Raw genomic sequence first — 14,477 nt, 5'->3', positions numbered from 1 at the left:
GTAACACTATGTAAGATCTAAAGCTCTTGTACTAGGTGAAAATGCTAGTTTTAGGAGTATTTGGTTTTATAGATGAGATTAAGAGGCTAACTAGTCATAAATATTTTATGGTAGAGTGTCACGGAGCTCCAGTAATCTTCCAAGTAATCTTACGAGAAATCTTTGAAGGCCTTCCGAGGATTTAAAAACCGAGGATCGTAGGATCTGTTACCTCGTAAGCTAGCCACTGAGTCAGTAGCTAATTTATTATTAGTAGGTTCATCCGTTTTCAAATATATTAATGTAACATATTACAGAAAGAAAAGTTTATTTTTAAATATCTCATAGCGACCAAAGTATCACTGCAAATATCTGATCAACATCGTTAATATTTTTGATATTGTTGTATTGAAAGGAAATGTTTGAATAAATGTAAAAATATCAGCTGTGATTAATTACTTTCACGTACATGGCCCTGGGTTTAACGTCGTTCCAATTATTATTAATTACGCTCATTGTGATTCCGATTGGGACATAAACGATGAAATGTACAATTAATAATATTTAATGTTTCTACTGTTAATATTTGTTTGATATTCATTTATAAGATTTATTGTTTAATATTGTTTTATATGTATATGTAAATGTCGCGTGGATCGCAGCTTGTGTTAAATAGGAATTCTTTAACTGCATTGATACAGCGTGGTGGTACAAGATCTAAAATTGTTTCTATAGGAGAGCTGATCTTTGTCCAATAGTTTGACAATTACAGATAGTTACTTTACTTTTAAAGCTACTAATATTAGTTCAGAAAAATGGAAGAATTTTTGCCTGAGGCGAAATTTTGTGAATTTTTCTTAAATTATTGAATCTTAAAGTGATTTGAGACGTATCCTCGTACTCTCGGGAGAAGTAAGTAAGAAATAATTCATTTCTTATTCCTAAAATTGAGGAGCGTCGCTGATTTGAAATTCTATTTATCCAATTTATTGAAAGCAATTTGCTTTATTAAAACGAGATCGATATAAATAATTGAATACTCAATAACCATGAAATCTGTTACAACGAAATTGAACTGGCAACGGAAGATGATTTCAATTTGCTTTGCGGTGATAGCAAAGTGTTTTATGTGAAATATATACTTTGGTCTTGATTTCTTTTCAGTTACTCGTAGTACTACCTACAGCTACTAACTAGAATTTTTACAAGCTTTAATTAACTTGTTTCTATTTAAATCAACCGCTGTCACTCAATTCGTCACCTATTGCACTTTGGTTCAATGTCCGATATGTTTATGCAAATATTTAAAGCTAAAATAAACACTTTATATTTATATTTAATTCTTATATTGTTCATTTATTGTTAACTTTTTTGTATATAGTAGTTGTGAACAACGTAATTGATGAAAACCAGTTAATTTAAAACCGTTTAGTCTTTAGAGGATCACGAAAATTTTAGAGGATCGAAAACATTTTCAGTCGAAAAATAAATATATATTACCGTTGTCTGCACAAAATGTAATTTAAAAATGTATTACAGGTGATAAACAAACAGAGCGATGGCCCGTTCACGACATATGATGAAAAAGTCTTCTCTGCCTACCTCCAATTCTGCGGCATCGGCTTACGAAATGCACAGCTTTATGAGCGATCACAGCTGGAGGTGAAGAGGAATCAAGTGCTCCTAGATCTGGCGAGGATGGTCTTCGAGGAGCAGAGCACGATAGAACATATGGTATTGAGGATACTCACACACACGCAGAGCTTGATACGATGTCAGCGAGTTCAGGTACGACGAACTGATCAAATATTAATAGAATAACTTTGTAAAGAAGTGATTGCCTTTGTAAAAGATATACCGTTAGGGAATATAGCATACGCTCATACATAGTCAATAACTAAACGATAAATATGTTTATTGCTGTACTAAGTCTCCAGTATGACTGTGCTCTATCAATATTCGTAGTAAGTCGTGACCACTTTGGCTCCTCTTTACTATACATTTTTATAGCGAAGAAATAAAAGTAAAATCGTTGAAATGTTGTCATCGATAAAAGCTTTAGGGTTTTATCCTAAAGTTACAACTTTTAAAACTATAGCATTTACGAATGGCAAAGATATTTTCTGATCATATTCGAAATACTTCACACTTGATTAAAATATTTGCGTTTCTTTACTCGGTGGTAGGACTTTGTGCTAGTCCGTCTTGTTAGGTACCATGACACATAATCCTACTATACCTAAGCAATACTTATCGTTAGTATCGTGTTCCGGCTTATAGGGCGAGTCAGCCATTGCAATTCCTGACACAAGTGGCATAACGTACCTATTAGTACTCAAGGTTGGTAAGGCATTGAAATTTCTCACAGCGCAAATTTCTATAGGCTGTTGTGACCACTTACCATCAGTTGGTAAGTGGTTTACGCAAAAACTTAACCACCAAGATAGCCTCGCAAATTGATGCCACTCTGCCTAGTCATCACTATATTCTACCGCCAAACATCAATACGAATTAGTATTTTTGTGTTCCGGTTCGAGTCGACTGAGTGAACTAGTATAACTTATAGACACAAGATACAAAACTCCTTAGCTACTAAGATCGATGGCGCATTCGCGATATAAGGATTGGTTAACCTCTCTTACAAAGCCAATATATGTGGGCCATTTGTATCACTTACCCTCAATCGACTCATTGGCCAATGTGTCCAACAATGATAAATATATAAACAAACCCACAAGCTTTATAATATTAGATATGGATGAATGAGTTAACTAACCCTTTGTCACAAAACGTCGTATGCATGTAAATAGGGTTATTTTGTTGTTTTCATTAGTGTTTGGACGTTAATCTCTTGATTGGTTAGCAAAAACGTCACATGTAGATACATACATTTATATTAGTTAATTTGTAGTTTACAATTTACGAAGGCTTTGTTGTTCAATGCGAACATAATATTGACTGTAACAATTCGCTTTGTTCGACTAATATTCACTAACAAGACAACTATTTCCAATAAATATAGAATTTCCGATGTTGTATAGTTTATGTTTAAACACTTGCAGTTCATGATCGAGTTATAAATTTCGTTAATATGATATGGAATTGTTCATTACGTAATAAAGGACGTTAATATTTGTTTATTGGCGCGCACGCAAAAATTTAAACACGCCGGATAATTTTCATACCATTTTGAGTAGCGCCATTTATTTTCCCTTAATGAATTAACACTGTGAAACATATTAATATTTATTATATTTAAAACTGAAATGTGTACAAAATTGTCATGTATTTTTTTTTTGACTGTCTCCTTCGTCTTGACTTGGTTTAATGGTCAATCTGAGAAGGCTACAGATGTCTTTTTGATGCCTTCAAATCTCGAGTCGGGTCGATAAAAAAAAATCGGATTTTCCGTGATAATTCTCAGTAGCATACTGAAATTGGGATGTGTTAATTAGTTTGTGTCCGTATCTCAGAAAGTACGTTAAGCCTATTGGTTCTGTGCCCTAACTCTTATTGGCTGTATCAGACACAGTGCCTTCTAGTATAATTATACAAGAGGAGACTCGAGAGTGCAGTACTTGCACTACAATATTTCTTGCGCAGTCTACAATCTCTTGTAGAGCTCTGCTTTGATAATGACCGCCGTGGCCGGAATCGATCAAGAGGACATTCGTCATAATTTCATTCCTATATAATTAAATATGTAAAATGCAAAATAATATGAATAAATTAATTATTGATTATTGTTTAAAAAAATTACTTAGTACATCAGAATTCACCACACCCTTATGTATATTCGTAGTAAGTCAGTACGTTGAATCATAAGCAATAAACACTATAACTGACAATGCTGACTATTAAATTTAGCGTATAACTTTCGGCGTCAATATTTATCCGAACAAGTTATCCATCTAGAGTTTATCTCTAAATACGTAATGCATATACATGTCACGAAATGTTATGTTTTATTGCTCCACAGATTTCGATACTATATTGTATTAAGATACGGTCGTGTCGACGCTTTCGCGTCTACATTATTTTACGACAGCCTGCTTTTGGAAACTTACCAAATACTATATCTTTTGATGATATTTTTTTTTATTATGTGGAACATATACTATTATAGTTTCGCTACATGGACCGTATATTTTAATTATATTTAACGTTTCAAAAATACGTATACATTTGTACAATATGTTATTGAAGCAAATGAAACTTTCTGCCTCGCACAACCACTCTGTGGAACCAGCTTTCGCCGGCGGTTTTTCCGAACCGATACGACTTAGGAACCTTCAAGAAAAGAGCGTACTCTTTCCTGAAAGGCCGGCAACGCACCTGCAAGCCCCCCGGTGTTGCAGATGTCCATGGGCGGTGGTAGTCACTTTCCATGAGGTGAGCCTCCTGCTCGTCTGCCACCTCTAATAAAAAAAAAAAAAAAAAATTGAAATGTTGTAAGTACTTTTAATGCGGTTGCATTTAATTTACTTTATTGAGTACAGCGCGATGTGAAATGAAAACGGCTTAATATGAACTGACCACATTAAGTAAGTAAGGTAGATATGTCCCAGTGCTGGGCGAAGGCGCCTCTTGAGAACGTTTGTAGCGCAACATATTCCACTGCATCGTTACAACGCGGGCTGGTATAATTTTATCCAACAGATGCAGGTTTCCTAACGATGTTTTCCTTTAAATACGGGATGAATTACAAACAAAAAATATTATATAACCACTGGAAAAGTCTGTGATTTTTAGCCAGATTTGAACTCGCAATCTTTGGTCAATATTTACGTATTTTAACCATTGAACCTCTGTCATTTCGAGTACAATAAATTAATAAATATATTGTTTAGTCATCTAAACTATACTAATTAATATGTAAGTAATCTTATATTAGTTTAAATATACTTAAAAACATAGTATCTTCGATATCTCTGTCGATATCGCCGGAGGCATTTTTGATTTATTATAATTTCTGGCGCCGTAACTCGACCGGCTATCCGACGCCGGTAAAATCTATTTAACCGACACATGTAATGATGATTGAGCCGTCGCCGGCGCCAGTGGCCTTATCGCGATCATCGAGCTAACATCAGAATACTAATTGACACTTGTGAGTTGGTAATAGTGAGAATCGCTGGTATCTGTTGCTAGTTATATTATGTTATCATATCGTCACGCTGTTTGACTATCGAATGCGTGTTATTGTGTTTCTATTTAACAATAAACAGACTCTGTATATACTTTGTTCAGAGCCTTATATATATGTTTATGTGTGGAATGATGACAACCAACCTCTAAAACTCGAACCAAGTCGTGGGCAACAATTAGTTCTAAATATATGCATTTGGTTTATGCAGATTATGTAAACTTTTAGTTCGGTGTTTGTACTCTATAAATAAATTTGGAAATCAAATAAAAAATCTAGAGTCAGCGTTGCCAAATTTTTTTATACATAAGAAGTGAGATAGTATTAATTTTTATAAGTAAATGCTGCTGGCACTCGTATCTACTACGTTTTGGCTATTCATTCCTAAGAAAGAACAATATTCCACAATGTATTTTGCAATGGCACTCTGCCAACATTTCGAAATTTGAAACGTATGATCCCAATACCGTCCAATGTACAAAAGTGTGTCGTCATTTGCTGTTACGTATTTTCTTTGACGGGCTCGTCGTACTAGTGGTTGTATGCAGCTCATACGCCTGTTGATCTCTAGGTCCTGAGTTCATATCCTGGTTTGGCCAATGAAATTTTGCAGAATCGAGTTGTTCGCTGACGATATTAAGTACAATGAACAGTTTTTTTTTTTCCTTAATTGACATCTGATGTTTTGAATTCGATTATAATGAAATAATGTTTGTCACTGTCTAAAAGGTTTAAGTGCAATTTGTGATAAATAATAATGTGAATGATAAGAATTAAATTTAATGAGACGTAATTTGATAGAGCTTTCGAATATTAATACTTTATGATTGTGCGTCGTAGTGTTTGTAGTTTTTACCATTACTGCCAGGGCAGCGCTCTAGGGCTCGTGAGGTAAACGGCAACACACAAACAATTTTTTGATATGCAACGTGAATCGAGGCGAAAAAATAGATATAAATCAAAAATATTGCCAGCCCCGAAACGAGTCATAATGGCCCTGCTGACTGCATAATAATAACAGGTTCGTTATCAACTCCGATGTTTGAACTTTCGATTGGAATGAACTAACTTCTCGTATTTTATTAACTGGCATTAAATGTGGTTTATTTACATTATTACAATACATTTTTGTAAACATTTTCATATGTTTAAAGTCGGACACAAAAGTCAAAAATAATGCACGACTAGTTCCTACTTCAACAATGTAAAAATTCTCAACATTGTTCATACAGAATGTGCCCTTTGTTTTCACGTTTCATCATGTGTTTAATTAAGTATTACAAAACGTGTACATTTATAAACATTTAGCCGAATTATGCAATCACAATTAACTAATTGTATACAAATGTACATTATACAAATACAAAGTTGTTTTAATGCGTTCGTTTGAAAATTTCAAGCTACAACTATGTTAGTTTAATATAACGGGAATTTTTTTTCTATATTAATTGAATAGAAAAATCTGCGTCGTTTGTACAAGATCATTAGTTGAAGAGAAAATGTTTACCAGAGTAGGCACTGCTAATATGATAAGAAAACATCCTTTGCACGCTTATAGAAATTTATAAAGCCTTTTAACATTTTTTTATGATTTTTTATTTTATTATTTTAACTAGCTATGCCCGCGACTTCGTGCGCATTTAGCAAAACAGTTATTGTTGTAACCTAAGTTACTCCTTATTACACCTGTGAAAGTCCCGTCAAAATCGGTTCAACCGTTTCAGAGATTAGCCGGAACAAATAGACAGACAGGCAGATAAAAATCGTAAAAAATGTTCTTTTGGTATATGTACCGTGTATACATACATATGCATTTAGTAAAAAGCGGTTATTTTAATATTACAATCAGACACTCCAATTTTATTATATGTATAGATGTTGGTATACTCAGCAACAAATTCATTTTATGATGAAGTCGTGTTAAAATACTTAGGACTTATTTTATAATTCGAATATTTTATTGTTTTTTTTTTTTTTTTATTAAATGCAATCGATTTTAAACACTTATTTGATTTATTTATAACGTACAGTGTTTTGTTTGTAATAATTCAAATGTAATTTTATAAAAAACTGCTATTTGTTCTGTGTATAATACTATAGATATTTGAGTATATCTGGAACGACGCATATTCGCCAACAACGATACAGTAACATAGAGAATATTCCACTACGCCGCACCGCCAGTTGCACATCGAGCAATTTTAATTCACGTTCAGATTTCCTTACGTCTTTCTTCACTAATGAAGATAAACGCAAATTAAGCGCATGAATATCAGTGGCTCTTAGATTTCGACCCGTAATCTTTGGTAAGGATTTACGTGTTCCATCCACAGGGCTATTATTTAACGAGCGTAGCCAAGGAATTCCCAAAAGCACGATTGTATGTGGAAGAAAATTTAATCATGCAAGTTTCAAGAAAGATAAATTGAACAATAAAGTGTGATTATTATTTCATAGAAAACTCGACTCAATAGTAAAACCATTCCAATTATCTTATAATATTCTCATGAATTTTCTGCTGTTGATATATTAGATTCCTTTCCATGATAAATTATGAAGTATCATATTCGATAAAAAAAGTATATTAAAACTTTAGTTTCTACTGATAATGATGTACATATTTTATAAAGGCGGAGAGTTTGTTTGTTTGAATGCTCCAAACGTGGTATTTTAGTATTTCCTTGTAAGATGTTTGATTTATGTTATAGAAAATAGTTATTAGTTACTGTTTGAACTAATAAAATATAATATGTAATATTTTTATATGATCTGTTCGTATCTACAATAAATAAAATTTTAAAATCTTTATGTAAAATCTCATTTTATTTTCAATTTTAGAAATTGCTAAGTCAACGTTGGCGATGTGCTTTTTAATTAACTCGCAGAAGCAATAGGTTACATAAACTCGCTACTACTACTGTAGTTCCATTCGCTTGTTACTTTTTAAATTTGAAATGGAAGAAAGAGCGGTCTAACAAAAACAATATATTTTTCAGGATTTATTTTACTTTGTTCGATATTTTTAAATACTAATCTACTAAGTAATTAACGGTTGTAGAGCTGTTTTGTAAGAACACACTCGAAATTAACCGATACTAACGGGACATATCAGTTGATAAGCGACATTGACTATTAATTATTGTATTTAAAGGATATATGTTTACTTGGTGGTAGGGCTTTGTGCAAGCCCGTCTGGGTAGGTATCACCCACTCATCAGATATTCTACCGCCAAACAGCAGTATTGTGGTGAGACAGTGTAACTACAGTTACAAGGAATATAGCATCTTAGTTTCCAAGGTTAGTGGCGAATTGGTGATGTAAGGAATGTTTAATATTTCTTACAGCACCATTGTCTGATATTATATGATGACCACTTCTCATCAGGTGGCGCCAACCGATTTCATAAAAAAAAAATACGTATCAAAATAGCCTATCACTATAATTCGGTTTTTAATATGTCACAAGTGAGATACGAAATGAATTGTTACAGAACAGCATTGCACGTTAGTGTCAAATATATTATCGTCTACATGACGCATCCAAACCAGACGAAAACTTTTTACGATTTTGAACGCTGATAAAATTGATGTCACTCGAATGTTTTTCGTTGATTTACTTGAATTCTCTCAAAGGCTATAGCAAAAACCAAACGCTGGGCGCGTAGATTCGATTATTCAGGGATATTGTACACTCTAAACTGTGCCCTAGCGAATTCACCCTCGAACCCGATTACCCTTGTTTGTAAACCAATATGGAAATTTAATTTCGTCGTTGTTGTAACTTCACAAGGGTCATTTGGCCGATGTCAATTAAAATTCATAGACTTGCGGTACTTTGTACTGCAATTAGATAATGTTGATTTTGTTACCTGATAATTATCTTAAAACCTTTATATATATTTAAATAGTTTAAAAAACGAAGAAAATTGTGCTTTATATCATTATATTATCATATCAGTTTTAAGAAATGCTGACTATCATTTTGTCGGAAGAATTTGTGCATTTTGCTAATCACTAAAACTTTATTTTCGCGAGCCTTTCTGGGTAGGTACCAAACTGAAACTCAAATTCCTTTATTCAATATACTTACTTATTGATAGTCAAATGAAACACTACCACCGATTCGGAAAAAAATATAAATAACCTCAATATGACATTAACTTATAAGACAGTACGAACTACGTATATATATATTACCTACTGTTAATACCTATATATTAAGTTTTTTTAGAAAATCCCATTGACAATCCGAACGTTAGCAGTTTTTAAAGTCTGTACTACGCCTGAACTAACTCCGGTTTACGATCGATTTTTACGTTTCCGGTTAAACTAAATAGCTTAACATAAAAATATATTATTTATATAAAATATATATAGTAATGAATATAAAATTAATAACATAAATTTATTGCATTATCACACCCATAAAATTTTATCTTAGAAATCAAACAAAATTATTCGCAGAGAATATCAAACACTAATAACCATATCTTACCTATGAAATAAATTTTCTCATAATCACTACCCATCAAAGATTTAAGCGATCACCTAAACCTCATAACGTGTTAAAGTGATCGTAGAAATGCTGTGAATATTTGTGATAATAATAATAAGGTTTATTATTTTAGCGAAAGGTACACTTAACGACGTTATAGAGACGGTTCTGATAATGTGTGCACATTTCCAGAGACATTAATGCGTTAGTCACAAAATGTAGGAGAGGTTTTCGGCTGGCTCGGGAAACTAAAACACTTATTCGCTTTATGTTCAATGGTTATGTATTTTTATATCGTTTTTATCTAAGAAATGTAAGGCCGTATAGGTACTTAATTTTAATGTGGTTTCTGGTTATCGGTAAAGCATAATAGAATCATTTGATTGGGTAAATTCGAGTCAGATCTATTAAAAGCTTGCTGTTCCCTGCGCCTTCAACCGCCTCGTAATTAGTTCTGATGAGGAAACAACCAAGTAAACGCAGTAACAATGCATAATATACATTTGTAATATTAGTCTTATAAAGATTTCGAGATTCACATTTGAGGGCTCAGCTTAGAATCTAGGGCGTGGCCATTAAGTTTTTTAATATAATGATTCTTGTTTAGCGGTGTAGCGAAATATCCTCAACTAGGAAACTGTATCTCGTGTGCGTGTGTGAGTTGAAAATCTGAACATGTACTATGCGTATCGCAGTGGATTCTTTTTCGCTTATTTTTCCCTAACAGAACATAACGTCTTTGCCCTGTGGGTTATATACTCGGTGTTACTTTATAGCTTTACTGACATTACAATCGCTCGCGTAGAATTTCAGAATATTTTTTCACATCTCCGTATACTAAAACCTCGTACAAAATGCCCTACAACTTCTGGCTTGAGTTTTTCGGTTAGGTAATTGAAAAAAAAAATTGTTCAAGACGATCAATTTCTAATGCGTGAAATCAATACAAATATAACATTCAAATTTAAATTCTATTACTATTATTATTAAATTGAATTTTCAGTATACAATAAACAAAAGATTATGTATCAATTGTATGAATGTTATGGCTTGGGTTATTTTGTCATAACTGAGTTAGGAAATCTTGATTAATCATTGTATAGATAGGAGGAGGAAAGGTAAACTAATAACACCTAGTTTCCGACTTCGCAAAGTTAATATCATTAAATACATCCTTCCTGGGGCGCGGTATTCGTGTCTATAATAAGATTCTCTTAAAGTATATTAACGAATCTAAAGCCCATGTCAAAAACAAACAGATAAATAATGCTTCAACTACTCAATACAAGATTATATTAAAGCGTGAATTTTTTTTTGTACATCAGTCATATTCTGTAATTAAAATGGTTGCAAAGAGTAACTACTGAGTCTCTTGCCGGTTATTCTATAAAATATACGTAGAATATACGAAGAAAGTATACGTAGGTTATATTTATTATTATACTATTAGAAGATAAATATATTTGTGTTAGTGATCACTATAGTATTGGTGTCTGGTGCAAGCCTGCCATTATTAAATATACCTCGGTGTATTATTTATTTCCAAGTACAACGAAACAGCATTAACAAAGATATTCACGTGTTCCTTTCCGAATGAGAGTCAGTGTAATTAGAAGTTGTCTGTTTAACGCTATAAAAAATAAATATAAAAACATTTTTTTAAATTAAATTATACAAATACATTATATCCTTCGTATCTCAAAATAGTTATACAAAAGTAACAAATCTACTTGATATTTACATGTAATATTAATGCTTTTTTCATTAATATATCAAGTTAACGTCAAATCTGTGATATAGATGATGAATTGCGATGTCAGGCCATTAATTGCAAAATAAAATGCATTAATCATTTCGAGTGCAAGGGCTTGTGTGAAGTCTTTCTACACTGATACTGATTTTAAATTAAAACGAATAAGCTTTTAACCAAATTAATAACGAAACTGATTCGACGTAATTTATTATTTTATTTTCGTAACGTAAATTATTTTTCGATAATAATCGACGTTTATTTAACTATTTTTATCAAATTAAAATTCGAACATGTTCGATATTTGTCAAAGTAATAATTTTTATTTGCCAATCAATAAAAACCTGTTTACAAAAACCCACACAGACTAAAAATAGAAATCGATAAAAATAGTATAAAAAATCAATTATATTATATTATCAATATATTAAAATTCATTAAATTTACATGGAATGTGTTCCAATCCCATAAATAGAAATGTTTTTCTAATTATACGACTATTACTAAAATACGAATTTGTTAATAAAATTAATCATAATATTCTATTTTCGGAAATGTAATGAATTATGGAACATTTTAGATGTCGAAATTTGATATTTTTGTCATATAAAATTGAATCAAATTCGAATTTGAATAAAAATATAATTTAATCATTGATAAATGTATATATAAAATAAATAATTTTAAATTTTAAAGAGTAATATCAAATTCAAATCTATTGATTTGAATTTGATATTGAATTTGATACGATCTGTGTATATTGATACGATCTGTGTATATTGATACGATCTGTGTATATTGATAAAATCTGTCTGCGAATATGTTATTTTCAATTTATTTTTATTGAAAGTCCATATCAACATACACGATAAATTTTGATAATGATCTCCTCTAATAAATGAATGGTTGGTATGGAATTAAAATAAAAAAATATTGAAATGCAATGATATTATGGGTCAACTGCATTCCGAGATTAACATTGAAATAACCATCAATTTTACGTGCAATTATATACACCGAGAGTTTATTTATTTTAAATACGATACGTTTATGTATTAAATTCTAAGGCGATTTCGTTTGTTGGTAAAAGTGTTTTAAAGGATTCATTATCGTAGTTTTATGGTAGGTTATTGTATTTCAGCAGCGCCAATGTTGTACAAGTGATTTTTTTTAACAAGTAAGTTGACTGACGGACAAATATGCTGCATGCTAGTAGTTGGTCATGCGAAGCCAATGCGCCACCAACCTTGGGAACTACGTTATGTCCCTTGTAACTGTATACTGGCTTACGAAATCTTCAAACCGGCACACAATTACTAAGTATTTCTACTTGACGGAAGAACATCTGACAAGTGTGTGCAATGATTTCAGACTCCCTAAGTCATTAGCGTTCTGTGTTATGTGATTACATTTAAGTTTATATATTGTTACATGAAATAATAATGTTTATATTCTAAATTAGAGTGCCTTATTTTTCAATACTGTCGAATTATTGTGCACTAATTTTATAACATTGTATAAATCAAATCGAATGATAAAAATACTTAAACATTTTCAAGTTGATTTTTACAAAAACTTTTTTGAATTTCTAGTTCTTTTGAAGCGTTATGAAAAAAAAATCAGAATGAATTTTTATGATGCGCGCGCACTGAGTGATTTTTAGATTACATGATAGTGGCTTTTACACATAGTCCATTGAAATGTTACAATTTTAGGGCCAAACTGAACATTTCCTAGAGGACGCGATTTTATTTGTGGGACATGTAGGGGGGGTCAATACAACCTTAACCCCAAATTTGTGGGGTTGGCGCCCTTGTCCCCCGCCCGCCATCTTGAAAAAAGGGGTGGAAACATATTTGTAACTATATCTCCGAAACTATTAATTGAACGGAAAATTTGTAAAAACATATTTTGTAGCAAATCGTTGTGGCTACAATTATGTTCATGTGACTTTTTACCATAAACTTAAAATTTAAAAAGTTATAAGCGAAAAAGTGAGTAAATTTCCTCAAAATAATTCTTTTTTTGCTTAATAACTTTTTTTATGTTCATTTTAGCACAAAATTAGTTGCAAAGAGTAACTACTGAGTTTCTTGCCGGTTATTCTCGGTAGAATCTACTTTCCGAACCGATAGTAGCTTGACATTTCATTGAACACTGTAACATGACGCTTCAAAAGATATTTTATGGACATACTTGAATAAAGAAAATTTTGATTTTGTATTAACTGTGACATACACTAATCTGTCTCTGGAAGTAAGGCAATAGAGAGTGGGCCTGTGTTTCACAGACTTCTGCTCTATATACTTGTGTGCTAGTGGCTTGTCTTTGTGATTGACTTTGGTCGTGAGGACATGGTTGTAATATTTCACCATTCAAAAATGAATGAAGGAATTCATTTAAAGTTTTCGTCATAAGCGTTAACGTTTTCACCGAAAAATCTTTATCCCAGAACAATGTTCGTTATATTCGAATGTTGTCCTCACAGACTTACTTCCGGCAAAGGGAAATTCCAGACAAAGACTTATGATTTCTCAATTTATCTTTTATATTTTAACTAGTGACGCGCTTCGGCTTTGCGCGCAATTTAATAATAAAGAAAACGAGAAGTGCGCTTCGCAAGAAAATATACGTAGAATATACGAAGAAAGTATACGTAGGGTATATTTATTATGATACTATTAGAAGATAAATATATTTCTGTTAGTGATCACTATAGTACTGGTGTCTGGTGCAAGCCTGCCAATATTAAATATACCTCGGTGTATTATTTATTTCCAAGTACAACGAAACAGCATTAACAAAGATATTCACGTGTTCCTTTCCGAATGAGAGTCAGTGTAATTAGAAGTTGTCTGTTTAACGCTATAAAAAATAAAATTTAAAAACATTTTTTAAAATTAAATTATACAAATACATTATATCCTTCGTATCTCAAAATAGTTATACAAAAGTAACAAATCCACTTGATATTTACATGTAATGTTAATGTTTTTTTCATTAATATATCAAGTTAACGTCAAATCTGTGATATAGATGATGAATTGCGATCTCAGGCCATTAATTGCAAAATAAAATGCATTAAGCATTTCGAGTGCAAGGGCTTG

At 32.0% G+C, this 14,477-nt stretch overlaps 1 protein-coding gene across 8 annotated transcripts in view; it reads left to right on the top strand.

Moving 5' to 3' along the window:
• The window catches only part of Pde11 (Phosphodiesterase 11), a 231,852-nt gene that overhangs the window by 204,084 nt on the left and 13,291 nt on the right, over window positions 1-14,477 (top strand). For all 8 annotated transcript variants that reach the window (XM_026640190.2, XM_026640188.2, XM_026640189.2 and 5 more), the window contains one exon: window positions 1,519-1,767. In XM_026640190.2, coding sequence (XP_026495975.2) covers window positions 1,519-1,767 — 249 coding nt within the window. The remainder of the gene's footprint in view (window positions 1-1,518; window positions 1,768-14,477) is intronic.

Source organism: Vanessa tameamea, chromosome 17 (assembly GCF_037043105.1).
Source record: "Vanessa tameamea isolate UH-Manoa-2023 chromosome 17, ilVanTame1 primary haplotype, whole genome shotgun sequence".
NCBI lineage: Eukaryota > Metazoa > Arthropoda > Insecta > Lepidoptera > Nymphalidae > Vanessa > Vanessa tameamea.
The sequence above is the reverse complement of the archived record's forward strand: the minus strand, read 5'-3'. Positions and strand labels throughout refer to the sequence as shown.